General features: G+C 38.1%; 1 protein-coding gene and 1 pseudogene across 3 annotated transcripts in view; both read left to right on the top strand.

The window, feature by feature from the left end:
• Positions 1-1,785: 1,785 nt before the first annotated feature.
• LOC111345055 (putative skeletal organic matrix protein 5) overlaps positions 1,786-20,630 on the top strand; it is a 20,395-nt gene continuing 1,550 nt past the window's right edge. The window contains exons 1-9 of one of the 3 annotated variants that reach the window (XM_088725278.1): positions 1,786-1,944; positions 2,216-2,329; position 3,394; positions 5,901-6,023; positions 6,300-6,422; positions 6,804-6,929; positions 7,661-7,694; positions 7,997-8,123; positions 8,332-8,897. In XM_088725278.1, coding sequence (XP_088581404.1) covers positions 1,801-1,944; positions 2,216-2,329; position 3,394; positions 5,901-6,023; positions 6,300-6,422; positions 6,804-6,929; positions 7,661-7,694; positions 7,997-8,123; positions 8,332-8,850 — 1,311 coding nt within the window. In that variant the 5' untranslated portion in view covers positions 1,786-1,800 and the 3' untranslated portion in view covers positions 8,851-8,897. Of the gene's footprint in view, positions 1,945-2,215; positions 2,330-3,393; positions 3,395-5,900; positions 6,024-6,292; positions 6,423-6,803; positions 6,930-7,660; positions 7,695-7,996; positions 8,124-8,331; positions 8,898-19,275; positions 19,391-20,159; positions 20,200-20,522 lie in introns of those variants that run through there. The other 2 variants (XM_088725279.1, XM_088725280.1) reach the window with 2 other exon arrangements.
• Positions 12,275-13,306, top strand: LOC148729167 (uncharacterized; annotated as a pseudogene).

The following is a 20,630-nucleotide window of genomic DNA, read 5'->3' on the forward strand; positions in this document are numbered from 1 at the left end:
TATCACAAGATAACAAATTGAAGGAGATATTTTGCATTAATTTGCATACTTTTCGTAAAGTGGGTTTCAGAAAGCGATCTGTGATATGAAGAATTCGATTTTTATCTTTGTTCTGTTACTTTGGTATTTCATGATACCTGCTTCTGTCTCATCGAAAGGTCAGTTTTACCATTACTCATTTCTGAGTGGGGATAGTGAAGGGAAAGTAGTCCTTCTTGATAATATTTACCGTTTAACACCCTTACCTGCTATTTGTTTAAATGGGTTTTTGTTATTTATTTCCGAAAAAAAAAAAAAACCTTTAAAGATTACTAAACACTTTTAAATTCCTTTAAACTCCCCAACGGAGAACCTCTGGGGTGAATGGATGATGAGTGGGCGGATGGTTTGTTTGAGTAAGTTTTTGTGCATTTCTTACGCAGCGAATTGCGAAAGATGTTCTGTCTTTTTTTTATGTTGTAATATTTTCTACTTATGTATCCACCTCTTTATTTTTTTGTTCATTTTTTGTATTGTCGCAATGAAGGAGTTTACTCTTTTTTGATTCCACACTTCTTGTTTGTATCCGCTGCTGTGGTTATTGTGCTGATAAAGTAAGATATTTCTTCAGTTTTAGTCAACTTTTTCCCCAACAAACAACTGCATCAGTCTGGGTGTATCGACAAATTTACCTTTCATGGCAATTACGTAGCTTTTGAGTAAATATAATCGGTTGAAAAACAAGATGTCACACAGCAACGCTCTTCTGCAATACAGGTTCTTTGCAGAAGTGACTTGTTACTTGATCTGCATCATTCTAGGATTTATCCAACGATTCAGTTCGCTTTACTAATTTAAACTAAGAACTTGCGTATTGACTGTGAAACTTTACTTCTCTTCTCTTTATTTTTGGAAATTTTCGAATTTAAACTTCTTGCATAGGGCAGATGCAATACGGATAATTGCTACCGAGAAATTAAAGTGGAAGGCAAATGCCTAAGGGAGTTGAAACAGTCCAAATAGGAACACGAATGGCTGGACAAATGGAAAAAACCATTTAGGATGCTTAAAGATTTGTACGAATAATCTGCTGATAATTATTCAAACTTATTAATAAACCCAACTATTGCTATAGTTACATGTATTATTAATTGCTATCTGCAAGTTTCCTGCAGATGGCAGTACGAAACATTACTACCGAGAAATTGAATGCAACAGAAATCCCTGAGGAAGTTTAAGCAGTGCGAATAGGACCAAAAGTGAATGGACGAATTGAAAAATCTAGGAATTTACTTAAGTATTTAGACGGATAAACTGTCGTTAAATGCTAAAGCTACTAAACCTCAATGTCATTAAGGGGGAAAGTTTCTAAAGAAACTGTTTTGCTGCGTCGGTGGGGGTAACAAGGTAATTTGGTTTAGTTTGTCAACTAAGTTCAAATTTTAAGTCGGCCATCGTTAAGGGTTTCAAAGCTGACGCTTCGAGCGTTAGCCGAAGGGCTAACGCTCGAAACGTCAGCTTTTTTAAAACTCTTTACGATGGCCAGTTTACAATTTCAACTTAGTTGATAAAACCAAATTGCCATACTATAATCATAATATTATTGTTGCCATAATTATCAATTCTTTTATGTTTATCTCTATTAACATTGTTTTCCTTTTCTTATATTTCTTCTAAATTGTTAAGAATTTTCCGATGCAGACCAATGCCGCCATTTGGAGTTTACACCTAAAAAAAGCACTAGACGGCAGGCGTCTCGTAAACCACGTGATTCGCATCGTTGAAGTCATGACAATGAATTTTTGTGAGATCATGTGTTAGATGGAGCCTGACTGTGTCAGCATTAATCTTGATAAACGAGTGGGTAGACATGGAGAGTACAAATGTGAATTGAATAATGTTACTCACGAAGGACACAAAAGCGAGCTGAAGAAAGAAGAAAATTATTTTTGTCGAGCAGCTGAGGTAGGTGTTGGATCATCAGCAAATACTTATTTTCAGCGACGAAAATCTACTTTCTCAACCATAGGTGTTGAAATGATAGCTATAATTCTAATATTACTAGAAATATTTTTATCTCTAGCACTATCATTACGCCCCTCGTTTTCTATCTTATTTTCTTTGCCTGCTCTAAATCTAAAATTTAAACATGATTGATCACCCATGCAACCTGCGACATCATTATTTCAACGTATGATACTAAAATTGTTAATACATTTTCTCCTTTTGGCTTCAGAGCGCTTGTGTTGATAACCCTTGTGATAACAATGCGACTTGTCACAGCGGTTTTATCGACAAAAGATATCGCCGTCTGTGCACCACTGGATTGAAAGGTGCAAGCTGTAAAAAGGTAAATCTTGCCATGTCAATCCGCGGTCGTAGACTTGTTTGGGCCCAGAGTTTTATACACAGCTTCTAAAAGCATCTGTAAAAGTTTAGGTCCGATTTTCGCAAATTATAGCCATCTTTCAACTGGCTTGAGCAGAGCCAATTCTGTCCAATGTGAATGCGTGCCGAAATCTCGATAGTGGCCTTCAAGTTAATTTCTTGGTCCTGTTTGGTAGCTACGCTCGCCTGGTTCTCCTACAGGGAGTTGCAAGCTGACATGTTTAGCTTTGACAGAGTTGGAATGGCTTTTCAAAGCGCCACAACTACTTATCTTAAATACGCTCCTGCATGTTTGCAATTCAAAAGACGCCATGTTAATTTCTTCAAGAGAAGCGGGTACAGTCGCGCTGTGGCAATCTACTATGGCAATCACCGTTCGGCATTTGATATCGAACTTATTGCTCTGCATGGTGATGTTTCTTCAAACCTCGGCCCACTACCGAGAAATGACACCACAGATGGAAATTTTACGATCTCAAACTCGAACATCCCACCTTCCGGATAAAATCAGATGTCAGATCTCTTTCTCGCCATCTTGAAGAGGTAAAGACTCCGATGAACCTTAATGATTTTGATGTCTTTGTAATGAGTGAAACCTGGCTAAATTCCACTTGGAGCGACTGCATGATTGCTTCGAAGAATTATCAGATCCACCACTGTGATCGGAGCGACTCAAAAAGAGGTGGTGGGGTTGCCGCTTATGTTAACAATTCTCTCCTTTGTCGTCGAGTTCGATTGTTGGATTCATCCATTGAGCTCGAACATCTCTGCCTGGAAATGAAACAACATCGATCAGGCCCAAAGATTTTATTCATTATTATTTACCGCCCACCGAACCGGCTCAAGTCCTGATTTCTACAAATTTCTTGACCAATTAATCGGCATTTCTATGAGCAGGTATAACGATGTAATTGCGGTTGGTGACTTTAACATCGACTTGCTAGCAGTAAATGGGTCTTGTAGGTTATTTACAATGTTTCGGGACGCAGGAATGAAACAGATCGTCTCTTCTTCAACTCCTACAAGGGTTGCTCGATGTTCGGCCGCGTTGCTAGATCATGTTTATGTTTCGCATCCAGAGCGGATCATCGAAACCCTAGTCCCAATATATGGACTGAGTGATCACTATCCAGTCTGCTTGTACACAAGTTTCACGACCTTAAATCTCCCAAACTGCATCATGATACCATCATATATCAAAGCTTTAATAATTCTGACAAAAACAGTTTTATTTACGATCTAGATACCGCTCCATAGTCAGTGTTTGATGTTAACGACAAGTTGGACACCTGGGAGCTGATTTTCAATAGGGTAATCAACCAGCACGCACCCATTGTCGAGAAAAGAGTAAAGCGGAAAAAGCTGCCACGTTGGATGAATAGCTCTATCATTGATTGTATCCCAACCAGAGATAAGTTCAAGAAACGTGCGAAAACTAATGTCCTAGCGAACACCATGTATAAGAAGCCAAGGAATCAAGTTGTCAAAATGATCGCTAACGCAAAATCGGCCCATATGAGAAATGAAATCACTGAAAATATGGGCAACCCCGAAAAACTCTGGAAAACTCTTAAACATGCAGTACCAACACATCCGATTCCTTTAACACCCTCTTTCATTGAAATGGATGGCTAAGAAATAATAGACCCACTTTTCATGGCTGATGCTTTTAACTATCGATCATTACCGGGACTAACATACAGCGGGCTGCAAACGTGGCTCAGGTCACAGTCAACGAACAGGTACTTGCTAACATAGAGGTTAGCATTTCACACTTTATTAATGCTCGCATAGATGTCTCTACGCAGCTTGATATCCCCCTCATGACCACTCGACAAGTTGAAGAATATACAAAGCGCATAGGAGGAAACAAAGCCACAGGCCTGGATGGGATTGGAATTAAAATTCTAAAACTAGGACTACCGGCGATATCTAATTGTTTGACCAACATCTACAATTCTCGCATCAGTAAAGCCGTTTTTCCGGATAAATTCAAAACAGCAAGGCTAACTCCTGTCTACAAGAAAGACTCAACTCATGACAGAAACAACTATAGGCCTATCTCAATCCTGCCAGTTATCTCTAAACCTTTTGAAAGAGATATTGCGTCATGCTACTTAAAACAACTATGCGACAATAACCTTCTATACAGCAAACAGTCTGCCTATTCGACTTAGTGAGTCGCGACATTCTATTATCTAAAATCGCTAAATACCACGCTAGTGAACCAACCTTGAGATGGTTCAAATCATATTTATGCGATCGAACTCAAACATGCGCTATTTCTGGATCACTATCTAACCCTCTCACGTTGCCACAAGGCGTTCCACAACGATCAATTTTGGGTCCCGTCCTCTTTTCACTTTATATTAACGACTTACCTCTTTGCCTATCAACTTCTGACCCCGAAATATATGCTGATGATACAATGCTATGGACCTCCTTCGATCACTCCATTGATCATATCCAACAGAATTTGCAAGTCAGCCTAAACAATGCTAGCAATTGGTTCAAGTTAAACAAAATGGTACGTAACACAAAGAAGACGAAACACCTACTCGTAGCTACACGACAGAAATTGAAATACGCTAACAACCCAACCTTAGATTTTTACTTAAATGGCAACAGAAGAAGCTAAAGATGAAAAACTCTCAGGCGTCAAGATCGACAAGCACATTAGCTGGCACAACCACATCGAATATTTAATTGGGAAGCTGAACTCTAGAATTTATCTGCTAAAAAGAGCGAATGGCGGTACACCTTGACCTCCACTGCAGAAAATTGTTATTTAATGCGCTTGCTAAACCTGTCTTTGAATATTGCTGTTCAGTTTAGGGTAACGCCCTAACGATCAACTGTTGAGAATACTTACAGTGCAGAAACGCTGTAGTAGGTTAATATTAGATGCTAGTTTCCATGATAACTCGGTTCAAATGTTCAAGAAACTACAGTGGATACCAATTGATGATGTTATACGCACGAAGAAATTGTGCATGATGTTCAAAATTGTGAACGGAGAGTGTCCGCATTATTTTACAAGCTATAGAACTTATGTAAAAAACACCCATTCTTATAATACGCGAGTTTCTTTCCCTGATCATCTGGCCGTGCCGAAATGTCGCTCCAACGCTGGCCTTAGAACATTTCATGCGAGTGCCACTTATGAAACCGTCTGGACGACAAATTTAAAATTATTTGAGATGAAAGCAACTTTAAGAATCTGTTAGTGAACAATTTTTCACAAAGTAATTCAGATCGTGAAAATTTTACTATCTCTAGAACGTTTTGAATATATTTGTTTGTATGCTGTTCTTGATAATCTAGTTTTTATAATTCTTTTTAATACAGCCCATAATGTAAACTACTGGGTTACCAGTAATTGTGTTAGCTATTAAAGTTTATTTATTTATTTATGTCTTGGTTAGAGAACTGCTCCAATATTGTAAGACTATCATGTCGGATCCCACTCAAGTGTCAATTTGTTTTTTTACACTTTATTTTTACATTCGCAATGATGACGATCTAATTTGGAGATGTCGATGAGTGTGCTGCAGGAACACAAGAATGCAGTAAACATTCTGTTTGCAACAACACCGAAGGTTCCTACAACTTTTCGTGTAAATCGGGATACTTTGGAGATGGAAGGATATGCAAAGGTGAACTGGACCAAAACCCTAATTATCTTGACGAACAAAGGAATAAAAATTAAAGAAAAAAACATGTTCAACCCTATAAATGATCAAATTAGTCACGTGCTTAGGGGTTTTCCCTGCTAAGTCAGTTGCCTTGAATTATACAGATTTAAACGAGTGTGCCGACGGAACAGCCAACTAAAGTGCGGAAGAAACTAAAGAAAAAACATATTCAACCGTATAATGTAGTAACGTGCCTAGGGGGTTTTCCTTACTAGATCGGTTGCTTTGAGTTTACAGATATAAATGAGTGTGCCATTAGAAAATCCAATGGTAGTGTTGATGCTCTGTGCAACAATATCAAGGAATCGTATTGCTGCAAATGCAAACCAGGATTTACTGGAGATGAAAGGACTTGCAAAGGTAATTAAAACGCAGCTTAGTTTCAGGGGCTAATCTTAATCAATTAAATAGGGTCTGGTGACTAATGTCTAATTCTCATCAACTAAATGCATCAAATCGTACAATAATCAATCCCCGTAACTGGCTTGATGGCCCTATTGGTTAGAGAGCTGCTGAAAAATTTGCAAGATTACCTGTCGGATTCCTCTTTGGGCTCAATTCGTTTTACACACTTTATTTTCACATCTGCAATGATGACCTTTCAATAAAAGGAGAGTATTTTCAGACTTTGATAACCAACGTGGGTCTCCATTCGTTGTTCATATTCTGCTTTTAAATCTGCGTTAATTTCTAAAGATAACTGCAGTGACTGAGATTCTTGTTAATGAAGAGCTTTTTCAGATATGAACGAGTGTGCTTCAGGAACACAAAACTGCAGTGCTGATGCAGTGTGCAACAATACCGAGGGATCGTACAACTGTACATGCAAACCAGGACACTACGGAGATGGAAATATCTGCCGTTCGGGTAATATTTTTCCTGCGGTATTTCTTAGTTTCTTAAAATGCTTCTGTTTAGACATCAGTTATGAGACGTTCTTTTCTGTAAACTGGTAAAAAATAAACAAACAAACCAACAAAAACAAAACAATAACAAAAAAAAGAAAAAAAAAATTCGATAAAAGCCTTCTTGGGAACTATTGAGAAAACAAATTAAAAAGACGCTGGAAGGGTTTGTAAACGCTACCCTGCGTAAATAGCGGCCTTTTGGTGTGCATTTGAAACTTCAAGTGGTGTGAGAACGAACGACGAAGCTGTGAGTGGTTTGGACGCATCTTAAATTCTCGGCTCCGTTGCTTCCAGTTTCATCGTGCGCATTAGACACCCACCGACACCACGAAAACACGAGGAACCAAGCCGCAATAGCTTTGATCTGCTTTGCATGGTATCTGGAACAATCACAAAGCGTACTAAAGTGAAGCCAATACAACTGTGGTTTACTTCGGCCCTCAATTGGAATCGCTCCATGGAGAATTTCAAAGCTATTATAGATGAATGAAGTCGATAACTTTCGTACTAAGCTAGGGACTATTCTTCCCTCTAATCGGCGACCAGTCACACTTTTTAACTTGGATTTGAACGTTATATATTTCTATTCTACATATAAACGTTCCCCTTAAAAAGAATGTTTTTACATCACCCCGTTCTTTTTTTCTTCCTAAAGGCTTTTTTGCTGTTGATATACCTTTTTTTTTCCAGCTTTGACATGTAAGGAGATTTTCGACCGGAATGTGTAAGTCAGTAATTAATTAATTTAAAGACAAAAACAAAGCCGAACAGAACTATAGAGGGAAAACATGGAAATAATATAATAGTACTGATAATTCGAAAAGGAAGAAGGACAAGGAAAGCTCTGAAAATGAGGATACTGAGAATAATAACCTTGATAATAAAATAATCTTCCACACTTGAATCTCGTTTCAGAGGAATTAGGAAGTACTTTGTATGATTTACTGAATATATAGCTATAGAAGCCATGGCCCTCATCAAATTTCAGCTGTATCTCTCCTATTAAAGAAATACTTTATTCAATAGGTCCAAAAAGAGTGGCGAGGTCACCCTGCTCCTAGACTCAAAGCCAATTTCTGTTTTCTTTCACCTGGGAGACTTTGGATGCGGAGATGGGGGATGGACGCCGGTCATGAAGATCAATGGTAATGAGGTATGAATTTATCGGGAAAGAAATGTATTGTGGATACAGGTCAATGCAAAGATGCGAGAAAGGGGATGGGCAAAATGGCAGCTGTTTTCCTGAAAAAGGTCAAGCGTCGCTAGCTTATCTTTACTGAATAGGAGCCTGAAACAGGCTATTACTGTTATTTCACTAATTAAAAATCAAGAAAAAATTAATTATTTGTTATAAATTTCAGAGTACATTCCATTACGATTCCCAATTTTGGAGGAACAGAAGTTCTTACACCCTTCCAGGAGGCAAAACTGGCTTTGACTTTCAAGTGACAAAGTTGCCAACCTACTGGGACACATCCTTCTCCAAAATCTGTCTCGGTAAGAAGATCGGCAATCAGCTCAGATTCATTGTCATCAACAAACATGCTGAGTCTCTACACTCACTCATCGCTGATGGAAAAAAACGCACCACCTCACTTGGTCGTAGAAAGTGGAAGACACTGATTGGCTCACAGGCCTCCTTGCAGCCCCACTGCAACGTGGGAGGATTCAACGCGGTTGGAGAGGAACTTCATCAATCCAAATCAAGAATCGGCATCACTGCTAACCTGCAGAATGAATGCTCTTCTTGTGACTCCAGGATTGGTTTACGCGCAGGAGGTCTGCATGATGGCTCCAATACTTGTGGAAACGAGGCAACGCGCGAGCCTGATAATGGAGACAAGCCCATCAAAGCCATGGGGTACATCCTGGTGCAGTGACGAGGGACACTGCTAAATTCCAAACTCTTAAGTTAAAAACATCATGAATAAGGACAATGTAGTGCTGAAGCTTACCAGCTGATTAAATTATGGATTCAGAAAAATTTCCATAATCAAATAGTTAATCTTCAGTTGAGTAATAGTAAATTTGCTGTATTGGTAATTTTCCAAGAAACAAAGAAATTGAATAATAATAAAATGATAATGCAACAGTAAACATCAGAGAATATGAAATTTCAAAGCACCGGGACAGGAATTACATTTTTAAGGAAAATACTCATCGAAAAGAGGTTTATGAAGGTTTCGCTTCATTGCAGGTTCCCTCCATACCTCCTTTGCCAGATTGGTCCCTTAGTTCAATATGCAGTTGACAGCGAAACCAGAACCAAGGTCGATCAACATGCAAATGTTAAGGCGTGTTTATCAACCACGAGTAATGCCATGCCAGAATTATACTCTTATCTGACATCTTCACCTCATCAATTCAAACAAACAAAGTGTTCTACTGTTTTTTGGCTTAAGGAGGCTCGAAAGAGTTTTCCACAATTAATAGCAAGTGCCAATCAGTAAAAGATATCAGGACTGTCAAACTTATTATCAGGATAATGACTTGACATATGCATAACACTATGTTAGGGCAATCTTTTAAGGGGGTTCGTCAGGCATTATCTGTTGCCATGGCAACAGTACAGTAGTGCTAAAAGACCTTCTAAAACTCAGTTTTTGAAAGATATCTCAAAAACCAAGTCGGTGACCTAATTTTTTTTTTAAATTTCTTAAACATCATCACATTCTCTACCTGTATACGTGATATTAAAAAAATATATTTAATAGAACTTGAATTATTTAGGAAAATGCTGTTTTAAAATGTAAAAAAAATTTCCACTAGATAAATTTTTTTAAAATTTTCTTCAGGAACGCGTAACGATAAAATTAATTTGTACACCAAAAATCAGGGTAGGTCACCGAACTAATTTTCGAGATATTAGTTCGTCAACTTAACAAGCTTTACTTCTGGTTTTTGCAATCTCAGCTCACACTTTTATATCCGGTCGCGCGCTTTAAACGATACCGCTGACTCAAGGGCTCATTTTCGCGAGGATGAGTCTGTGTCCGCGCGATTAATCGACGGATGGCCTGAGCGCGGAAAAAATCGTTCATCCTGACGGTGGATTCACATTGTTTTGTGATTTTACACATTCCTGAAAAGTGAGTAATTTGAGACTCAGACTGCTTACCGTTACGACAGTTAGAAATGAACTCCGGAGATAAACTCCGGAGAGAATTCTCTAGCGGAATTTGATATATGATGACAAGTTGATTTTGCAGATGGCGCCAATGCCAGTACTCCATTGAGGCCGGTAATGTTGAGTTTCTCGTACAGAGATTGTACTGTGATATGAGACAAACCAGCATCTGCCAGCTTCTGGGCCATGTTTGTCGAAGGATGAACCTTTCCATCGAACGTCTGGATGGTATCTTGTCAATGTTCCGAGAAGATGGCTTGATCGAAGGCTTCATTCGGCGAAAATATTCACCGAAATAATTGTTCATGTACAATTTGAAGTGGAAGAGTGAAAAAAATTTGGAGTGAAAAGAGTTTGCTGTGACGTCTTCCAGATTGTCGTGAGCGTCAAACTTAGCGGAAATTAGGGTTTCATATACATCAGAATTTCATTAATTTCTATAATTTTCGAGGTACTAGAGGTATGAACAAACCTTGGCTTCATTTTTCTTTTTTTCTCTTTGCCACTGTCATAACTGTGAACTTTCATTATTCCGTTTTAAATGGAAAAATTTTGCAATCCTTTCTTAGCAAATGCGAGTTTGCATTTTCGTAGTTGTAATTTAAAGTTTATCAAGGGAAATATCAACAAACTTCCTCACAAGTTTAAGATGAATATTTTATTTTGATTTTACCGTCTGTGGTTGAATTAGAATTAAAGTCTCATCTTTAATTATGGCAACATTTACACTTCCCCATTTCCGTTAATAATACTGTCATTGTTTACAATCCTGGATCCAACAATGATTTCATTCTCCTTTTCATCTTCCAGTGAGTTGTTTAGGAAAGTTTTCGGTCATTTCATTTTATTAGGAATCAAATTCAATGCGAAACAAATCGTAGCACTCAGAGGTATCCCTTTAAATTTTTCGCGGAACAAAGTAAGATCTACCGAAATCACTCAACGCGACTTTAGTGATGGGGTGTCGGTTAAATAAAGTTTTTTGACAACTTTCGGCAAGAATCACGCCATCCAAACATTTTCCTACCTGCTTTCAAGAAGTAAGCTTTCCATTTTTGTTTCTCAAACAACCACTTCCGCTGGAAACAATAGAGGTGCCGGCAATTTTGAAATGCTCATGGTGGCCATGTTTGTTTACAACTCGCTCGCGGTCTCATCGCGCGCGCCATCGCTTATTTCTCTCGCGAGTAATTAGCTTACGTGTATCTTGGAATCCATTCTCCGCGTGGTCAAAAAAACCCATTCGAGCCTCCTGAAGAAATTTATTTTCAAGGGAGTAGAAGTTTTACTTTATTTTCAATGAAAAAGTGAGAGTCTTAAGAGCTTGGGTCAACTTTGTTGAAGGGTAAATACGTGAAGCTTAATCACTATTCTGTTTTGAAACCGATGTTCTTTGTCAACGTAATTATTTCATTAGCCTTTGTCAGTGGCATGGAGGTAGTCGCGACAAACAAATGATCTCGCACAAGATGATTTGAACATGGAAGGCTACTGGTACGCTTATCGAGCAGTGTGTATGAGTGTATTAGTATGAGTCTGAGAGTTTAAACTTGTCTCTAAGTCAAAGCAGACATAGAGGTCACAGTTCCCTTTTGAAACATGTATCAGCCCAGCAAAGATTTTGTGGTGACCAGATGAGGCAGAAAGTAAACTGGTGATCTCTCACTTTTTAAATTGGCCCGTTAAAAAATTCGAAACACTGATCTTGATAAATGAAAAATTCGTTAGCCCAAACCACAGCCCTCAATTTAATTATCGCAATCATTAACGTTTTACTCATTCACGTTTTACTAATATTGGCCAATTAGAGCGCGCGCTCTAATTGGCCAATATTCTCGGTCCATTTGCCCGTGGGTTGTACGCTGACGTCACTTTCTTTTGCTTGAGGTGAGTAATAAGTAGCAGCAACACTAGAGAGTGTGTTTCAGCGATTTAGCGATAATAAAATTCTGTACAAGCGTTCATTGTAAAGTTTTTCCGGCGTGGGAAGCTGTTTAAATGCTTCCTGCAAGACTGTGCTTGTGAGTTATACAAAATGTCTTTCCTATAATCCTCAGTTGTCTATTCTTTTACTGTAATAAATAAAGAAAGTAACAGATATCAATTCTTTTGAGCCACTCACGTGTTGAATTTCAGCCTGATGCTCAGAGAATACTAAACAAATACCGCTCGCAGACATGACGATTGGTCAGCTGGACCACAACCTAAGGCGATTTTATGCCGAAGCACGAACTCAGAAAGGGGAGCCATACAGTAAATCCACCTTGCTTGATTTTAGACACGGAATTGAAAGATATCTCAACTCGTCTCCCTACAACAAAGGGCTCCAACTAGCAAGTGACCCGATATTTTTGCGGTCAAACCAAATGTTAGGCGCGCAACTTTTCAATTTAAAACGAAGCGGAAAGGAAAACGTAACTCACAATCCTGCCATTCAAGAAGAGCATTTCAAACAGCTCTAAACTAGTGGTGTTTTTTCGCTTTCCTTCCCGCTCTCGCTTTTGAGAAATGTCTGGTTCCATATCGTTCTTTTATTTTTCTGGAGAGGCCGTGGGGGACAGAGAGATCTAACAACCTAAAGCTTCAATTTTGGCGTCGACGCAGCCGGGCGAAAATTCGCAGCCATGGCCCATGATGAAGCTTCGAAGAATCATCCCGGTAAAATGAAGGTAGAATGTACGAAAGTGTAGACCAATACTGACGACGGCTACAAGGCTCTAAAGCTCTGCCTTGAAAAGACAAACCCAAAATGCAATGCGTTTTTCCGGTATCCAAAGGCAAATCTCAGCCCTGAAGAAGACGTGTAGTTCGAGCAACGGCCATTAGGCGTCTAAACGTTGGAAAACATTATGAAACAAATCAGCAAAGCGGCTGGGCTGTCCAAAATATACACAAAACACACCATCAGAGCGATGGCCATAACTCTGTTGTCCAATGTTGGCGTCCCAAATCGACATATCATGTCTACTGATTTCTGGCCATTGAAACGAGCAGTCTCTTGCCCACTACAACGGCTGAAAAAATTGGTGTTCGACAAAACGTACAAAAAGACTGGCATAGCTGGGTTCCCTTTTGGCACCCATGGTTACGCCATAGGTTAGTTTGCAAAAGTTTTCCCTGAATGAAAAAAAAAAAATCGAGTGTGAGCACTAGTTCAGTTGAGTGAAGTAGTGTTTCAGATTTAGGTTCCTTAAAAGTGTGTAGATAAAAAAAAATTTTTTGAGGGCCAGAAGACCTTCGCAACTAGGAATGATAGTCTAGAGAGATGCAATGTCCATAGTGAAAAGAAGCTTGTCTTGTGCAAGGAAATGAAAGTCGCGAAAAATTTGAGCCAACACGCTCGATAGTTTAGAGCATAAGCTCACTTGCAGGACTTCCTGTTTTCTAGTTTAGCAATCTCGACCCTAATTAACCTAAGATTACCGTAATTTTCACCATGCCAGTTTGTCATATGATGTAAACCTCTAGACTGACAATACGAGTTTTTGAAATATTCCTAGCGAGCCGTCGTAAAAAAGGTACCACACGGCAGAGGAAAATTTTGGGCCCAATAAGCGGCAAAATAGGTATAACATATTTCAATACATTAAAGTCAGGTGCAGCGGCAGTAGTATTTATATTTTCCGTTTAGTTTCTTGCTAAGCATATGGAAATAGATTTTCAAACTTAAGCTGTTGTTATGTCAGTACGATCAACCATCGAGAGTTTTAATAAGTAAGATAAATAATCTTTTTTTTACCAAAGAATTGAATACCTGCTGGGTAAGTGACTTAAGATATTATGTTTAAACAAAGAACAATAAGGTAACCTCTAGGTCTCATTGGTCAAAAGAAAGTCAGGAGGTTTTTACCATAAGGAAAAAAAAATACTTTTTGCATCCATTTGCACATATTTAGTGAAGTCGGTTTCAGAAAGCGGTCTGAGATATGAAGAATTCGATTTCTATCGTTGTTCTGTTTCTGTGGTATTTCATGATATCTGCTTCTGTCTCATCGCAAGGTCAGTTTTACCATTACTTATTTCTGATGGGGGATGTTGAAGGGAAAGTAGTCCTTCTAAATAAGAGTTACTGTTTAACACCTGCTATCTGATTGAAAGAGGTTTTGTTATTCACTCACACAATAGAAATTCTTTTAAAGATAGCTTAACACTTTAAACTTTTTAAACTTCTTAACCAAGAAACTCTGGGTGAATGAATGATGAGTGGGCACATGATTGGGTAAGTGTTTGGGCATTTCTTTCGCAGTGAATCGCGAATTTTTCCTTTTTTTTTTTTTTGTAGACTGGTTCTTTATTACCGAGCTAGTCATTCAGGCGTTTTCGTTTGTAATATTTTCTACCTATCTATCCAGCTCTTTATCCATCTCTTCATTTATGTATTTGGATTCTTATGTGTGAAAAGTTTACATTTGTAAATATCGTCGTCTAAATGCAAGATTTATTGTTGGCTGTCCGTTGGAGTGGTTATTGTGCCTAGTAAAGTCACCTATTTGCTCAGTTTTGATCAAAATCTTGTCAAACAAATAACTAGAGAATATCAACAAAATTACCTCTCATGGCAGATGTGTAGCTTTTGGGTAATAATTTAAATGGCTGAAGAACCGTAATATCCTACAAGAAAGCTCTCCTGTAATATAAATTATTTGCAAAAGTTACTTCTGTTTTGATTCGGATAATTCGTGAATTTCTTCAACAATTCAGTTTACGCCACTCATTAAAACTAAGTTGCATTTTGATTGGGAAAATTCATTTCTCTTAATTTTTTTTGGGAATTTCGAAGTATATATCTTACTTAAACATTTGCATTTTCTGTGGAAATTCATTGCCACCTGCAAGTTTCTTGCAGTTGGCAGAAGAACGGTTACTTGTTACCGAGAAATTAAAATGGAAGGTGAATGTTTAGCTATATTACCATTGTTTTCCTTTTCTCATATTTACTCTCAATTTCTAAGACTTTCTGACGAATGTCGAAAGTTAGAGTTTATAATTGAAAAAGCATTGTGCTTTTACCAATTTGATGTCTCATGACAGATCAATAATCAGCGCAGGTGAAAGCTGCCGGTTGAAACTATTTAGAGAAGTTGAATAATAGTATTGTTGATCGCATGATAGAGTTAAAAAGTCGAGAAAATTACCTTGATCTAAATTATAGTCAATGGATAGCAAGAAAAACATGGAAACTTCGACTTTTATCTGTTTTTTGTTACTGGTAAGCGTTATTATGTCTATCTTTGTCACATCACAAGGTTTGTTTCAACATCACTCATTCGCTCCATAATCACACCAAGCCTGTACCCATTGTAGTTGTTTAGGGACATGTCTTAGCTTTTCATCCTCAGCATGATAAAAAAAATTATTTTTGGCTGTGGCTTAGCATATAAACCGTCATTTTGGAAAGCCAGTTCTCTCAATCCCTTAACTAAGAAAACTGCATGGGGATGAAGGAGTTAGTGTATGGCTGGGTTTGCAGTTTACATTAGTAAATATATAAGTAGTGCCAATTTATGCGGAGGAATTACAAATGTTCTCGATAATCTCGAGTTCCCTTGATATATTCGACTTTTCCATCAAGCTTTTATCCGTTCATAGTGATATGGATTTGTATAAAAACAGCTGAGGGTTCATATCTGTTATAATTTTTTCATAATTCGTGAGAAGGTAGTATTCTCTAAATCCTGCGATCTGGTTGGTTCCGAGAGCGGGCAGTAAAATCCCATCTGGCCCGCTCTCAGTGGGCGATATCCGTGTAGTGTTGAGTCGCTTTGCACAGCATCTCTTGCTTCATCCAAAATTCTCATAAATATATATTGTTTTACCGGCTGGGCAGCATTTTTAAGAAAAGACTTCGGTCGCGACGTTTAGCCGATAAACAACATTAATCCTCTCTCTTCTCTCTCTCAAATCTCATTGGTTTTTCCGCTAAAATTGATTTCGAAATAAATTTTTTACTACTAAATTTGTTTTCAAAAAGATTGATACGCGGCCTAAAAACATTTGTAATTTTATAATCTTCCTCCATACGTAACTCAGAAAGATAAAACGAAAGGTCCTTCCAGTTAACAATTTCATTGATAGGTGAGACTCTCATTCATTTGTATGGGTAATCGCACGGGGCCGAGTAAAATTAAGGATTAATATCACGCGTGTTTTCGGAAGTTGCTGAAATTTCCCGAGTCGCGCAGCGACTCGGGCAATTTCTGCAACTTCCGAAAACACACGTGATATTAATCCTTAATTTTACGAGGCACCATGTGATTACTTGTTTCTAATATAAGGGGCAAAATGTTTTCTTACTGATCACGCGCAAAACGGGATGCCATTGTTACAAAACAAAAGGAAATTTCTTTACCTTGGCAGCCGTTGCTAAGCGATTTTCGGCCAATCATTTTCAAGTAATTTTGCCCGGGGCAGTTACAAAAATTATGAAAAAATGCCCTCTGTCTTGACCAATCACAATTCAGTAATTTTGCCCCTTATATGATAAAATTAATAGCCAAATCCTCCAAACCATTCGTTCGTTGGCGCGGTCTTAAGATCTTCCTTAATCAAGGTATCACAGAAGAAAAATTAGCGTTTTCGTTCAAACTGATAATCATTCGCGCTACAACTATAAAAGTATAAATTTTCTTGAAGCTTAATAAACACTGATTAAATAAGAGGAGGAAAGAGGTCAGGCAGAGGAAGGAGAGCTACACTATAAACGTAAACGCAAGTGCAATGCTACGCAAATGATTATGGACGGTCGGCAATATTATTCGCGAACTAACTCCCACGGCAGCTTCGATGGATGTTGACCCTGGTCATTGAATCTCTCTGAGTCTAGTAGGAGCCCCTATCACTATCGGTCAACAATATTTCCACTTCGATGCAAACTGCGATGAAATTTTCCTTTTACCGCAGCAGCAAAAGGGACTCGTCGCTTTTGGATGTCATAACAACTTGACAACAACACTCAAATTACAAAGGCACTCTTTCTATATATCTAGTTTTCGGAAAGAACTAATGTAAGTGTATTTGAAAACGAATGAGCGATTTTAGAACTGTTCAAAACTGTACAATGTACATTGAAAATCAAGACTGGTTGCGAAATCGTTAACTAGATGATCGCGCGCCTTTCGTTTTACTCTCAAATTAATTTTTGCTTTATATCTCCTGAAGTAAAGAATATATCAAAATAAAATTTCAGAAGATGATAGATCCTTATTTTTTTTATATTAGGCATTAAATTTTCAGGAAATTCAAACAAAACATTTTTTTCCTTCCGTGATACCTTAAATACAATTCTGCTTATTCTTTTAAAGTCCCTTGAATTTGGACTTTTCTAATATAAATTTCACCGATGCATCAAATACCCTTTTGTCTAGCTAGAAAGAGCCTCTCAGATGACTTCAGATTTTCGGCAGAAGAAAGACCAAGATTTACACACGCCACTGCAGAAAAACAAGCAGACTCTCATAACTCCATACAGACATTAAATTCTCCAACAATCTCTACCAATTTGTACATCTTTCGGAAATTCGGTTTCAGAAAGTAATCTGCGCCATGATGATTTCGAAGGATGTTTGCGTCTGTCTCATCGCAAGGTTGACTTCACCGTCACTCATTTCTGAGCGGGGACAGTGAGGGGAATGTAGTCTTTCGTTAATAATCAAGGTTGCCTCTTTAACACCTGAACGTTTTTAAAAGATGTTTTCTTTTTATCTTTACATAGGAATTCATTTTAAATTAGTGTAGCACTTTTTCAAACTACTTTAAACAGCTTCACCGCTTAAACTTTGTAAAGATACTTTGTTTCTGAGTGTTTTTCAATGTAGCGAAACTGCGTGATTTTCTGATTCTCTTTCTCTTCGCTTTATTTCTATTGAGTTATCTAGATTGAGTACTTTTACATATTTGTGTGTATGTCGCTGTCAATTTTTTTCCTTTGTGACAAATTGTCAAGAATTTCAAGAGTTCACGAGAAAATGCCCAAATCTCCGAATCATGTTCAGTTTTGGAGCTATGATTCGGTTGTCATGCCAAAAGGCACCTTAATATCCGAATGGTCCAAAAGGAGCTTTCTTCTGAAACGTTCTTAAGTTTCTGTTACCGCTCTAGCTCGGTCCTTTTCATTTCTGCTGGTTTCTATTACAAAAGCTCATTGTTTGGCATAATAAAGGGCCGCCTTGATCCATATGTCGGTCACAATAACTGCAAGTAGAGACAATTCTCAATGAAAGTTTAGAAAAAGCAAGCTTTTCCAGTTCTCTGTTCCTACTAAGTGAAATTTTGCTAGGAGCCTATTTTTTCCAAAAGCACTCTCAATCATTATAGAACCCGACAATATACCAGAAACTTCATCACAGATATCCAGGCAAAGTCTACTCTCCCTCGACAAGTTCCACCATCTCAATGTACCTAAACTTGAAGAAATTATGGTTTACGACGACTTTGAATGCACCTTTAAATGCCTTCACCACCCTCTGTGTGTCTCCGTAAATCTGGCCACTGAAGGACAACTGTGGTGTGAGTTACTTTCAACTGATAAATACAGCAATCCTAACGAATATAAAGTCAACAAGAATTCGTATCACTATTATTTTGAGGTAAGAAGCTATTTTTATCATCAACTCTGAGACTCTTTTCTTCATATGAGCCAACTGTGGGGGGCAGTAATGTTGAAAAACGGCTAAATACGCTTCATCGAGGTCATAACAATTATTTTTTGTGGAACAGTCGAGTTCCATACACATATCATATGTGTATGGAACTCGACTGTGTCAGCGTTAACCTTGATAAACGATTTAGTCAACACCGTGGGTACAATTGTAATTCAATAACGTTACTCACGAAGGACAGAAACTCGATCTGAAAGAGGATGAAAAGGAATTTCATCATGCATCTGTGGTAGGTGTTACATCATTAGCAGACGACTAGTCTCGGTGAAATACCACTTTCATAATCTTCAGTGTTGAGATGATTGATTTAATATTGTTATCACTGACATTTATTTTTTGATCATCATCACTTTTTTTTGTTAAGTGCCCCATGTTTTCTGATTCCTTTTTTTTTTATTTGAATTGCTCTGAGTAAAAGTTAGATACGTAAATTTAGAAAAAAATGAACTCCCATCCTGCAACATTGATATTTCAACGTATGATTTTAAGATTGTTAATATTTTTTCTCCTTTTGGCTTCAGAGCGCTTGTGCTGATAACCCTTGCAAAAACAATGGTACTTGTAAAAGCGGTTTTACCGACAAAAGATATCGCTGTTTGTGTACCACTGGATTCAAAGGTCCGAACTGTGAAATAGGTAAACCTTGTCATGTGAAACTAGACGTAGGCTTGTGTGGGCTCCATATTTACATACAACGTATTAAAGTGATAGTAAAAGTTTAGGTTCGGCATATTATAAAATCTCACCATAACCATCTCACAACTGGCCCTCTTGGTTAGAGAGCTGCTCCAAAATTGCAAAATATTTTTCCACAGGCGTCCCAAGCTCACGTATCGAGGAAAAGCGAAAGATCATTTAATGAAAACGTCACGTGTCGTGTGACGCGGTGTTAACTTACGCTAGCAACCGTTGAGTATTTGAATGCGTTATGAGGAATAATATTTGGAACGAAATATGGTCCATTTAGAACACTAAATGTTCTGATATATGAACATCTTAGGTGTAAGATTGATCAAGCTTACTCATTCTTTGTGTGTCCGTTGTGGTTTCTGGCGATTTCTGTTGCTTTGGGCTTGCTTTGCCATCTCTGTTTTTCCTGTTATCAGGCGAGGTCAAGGCTGCGCATTACGACTTCGACCGTTGTCCACGCGGAGGCGATTTGCGGAGAGAAAATCAGTCTGATCGGCAATTGTTTTACCCACAGCTTACGACCTAAGTCTATTGCACCCTGGAAAGCGTCTCAATACCAAAAATCTCCCCGCAGTACGCTGAAAACGAGCGTTTTCTACCATCATTTCTAAGTTCGTTTCTTTCTGCCTGTGCCTTTGACTCAGACTATACACGGCCGCGCAAGAGTTTACCGAGCACACAACTTACAACCTTTCTTACTCTATTTTAATTACAGTTTCATCTTCAACGTGTAGGGAAATTTTCGACCGGAATGTGTATGTCAATAATTCACAAGCATAAAGCGAGAAACAAACACAAACACTTAGAACAAGGAAATATAAAAATAACAGTTCTGTGCTGAGGTAATTAATTAGTTTAGTTAGCTATTTGGCCAGTTAGTTTGTCCGCTCGGCATAATTTTGTCATTCTTCTATATCAAGAATGTAGCATAATAACCTTGATAATAATCTTCCACACCTGCTTCTCGCCTGCAAGGAATCGATAAGTGTTTCGTGTCATCTAGTAAATATGCAGAAGCCATTGTCATTATAAAACTTCAACTATATCTCTCCTCATAATACGATAATGTATTCAATAGATTGAAAAAGAGTGGCGAGGTTGACCTGCAGTTAGACTCAAAGCCAATTTCTGTTTTCTGTCACATGGGAGACTTTGGGTGCGGAGATGGAGGATGGACGCCGGTTAT

The sequence above is a fragment of the Stylophora pistillata genome, chromosome 6, assembly GCF_964205215.1.
Source record: "Stylophora pistillata chromosome 6, jaStyPist1.2, whole genome shotgun sequence".
NCBI lineage: Eukaryota > Metazoa > Cnidaria > Anthozoa > Scleractinia > Pocilloporidae > Stylophora > Stylophora pistillata.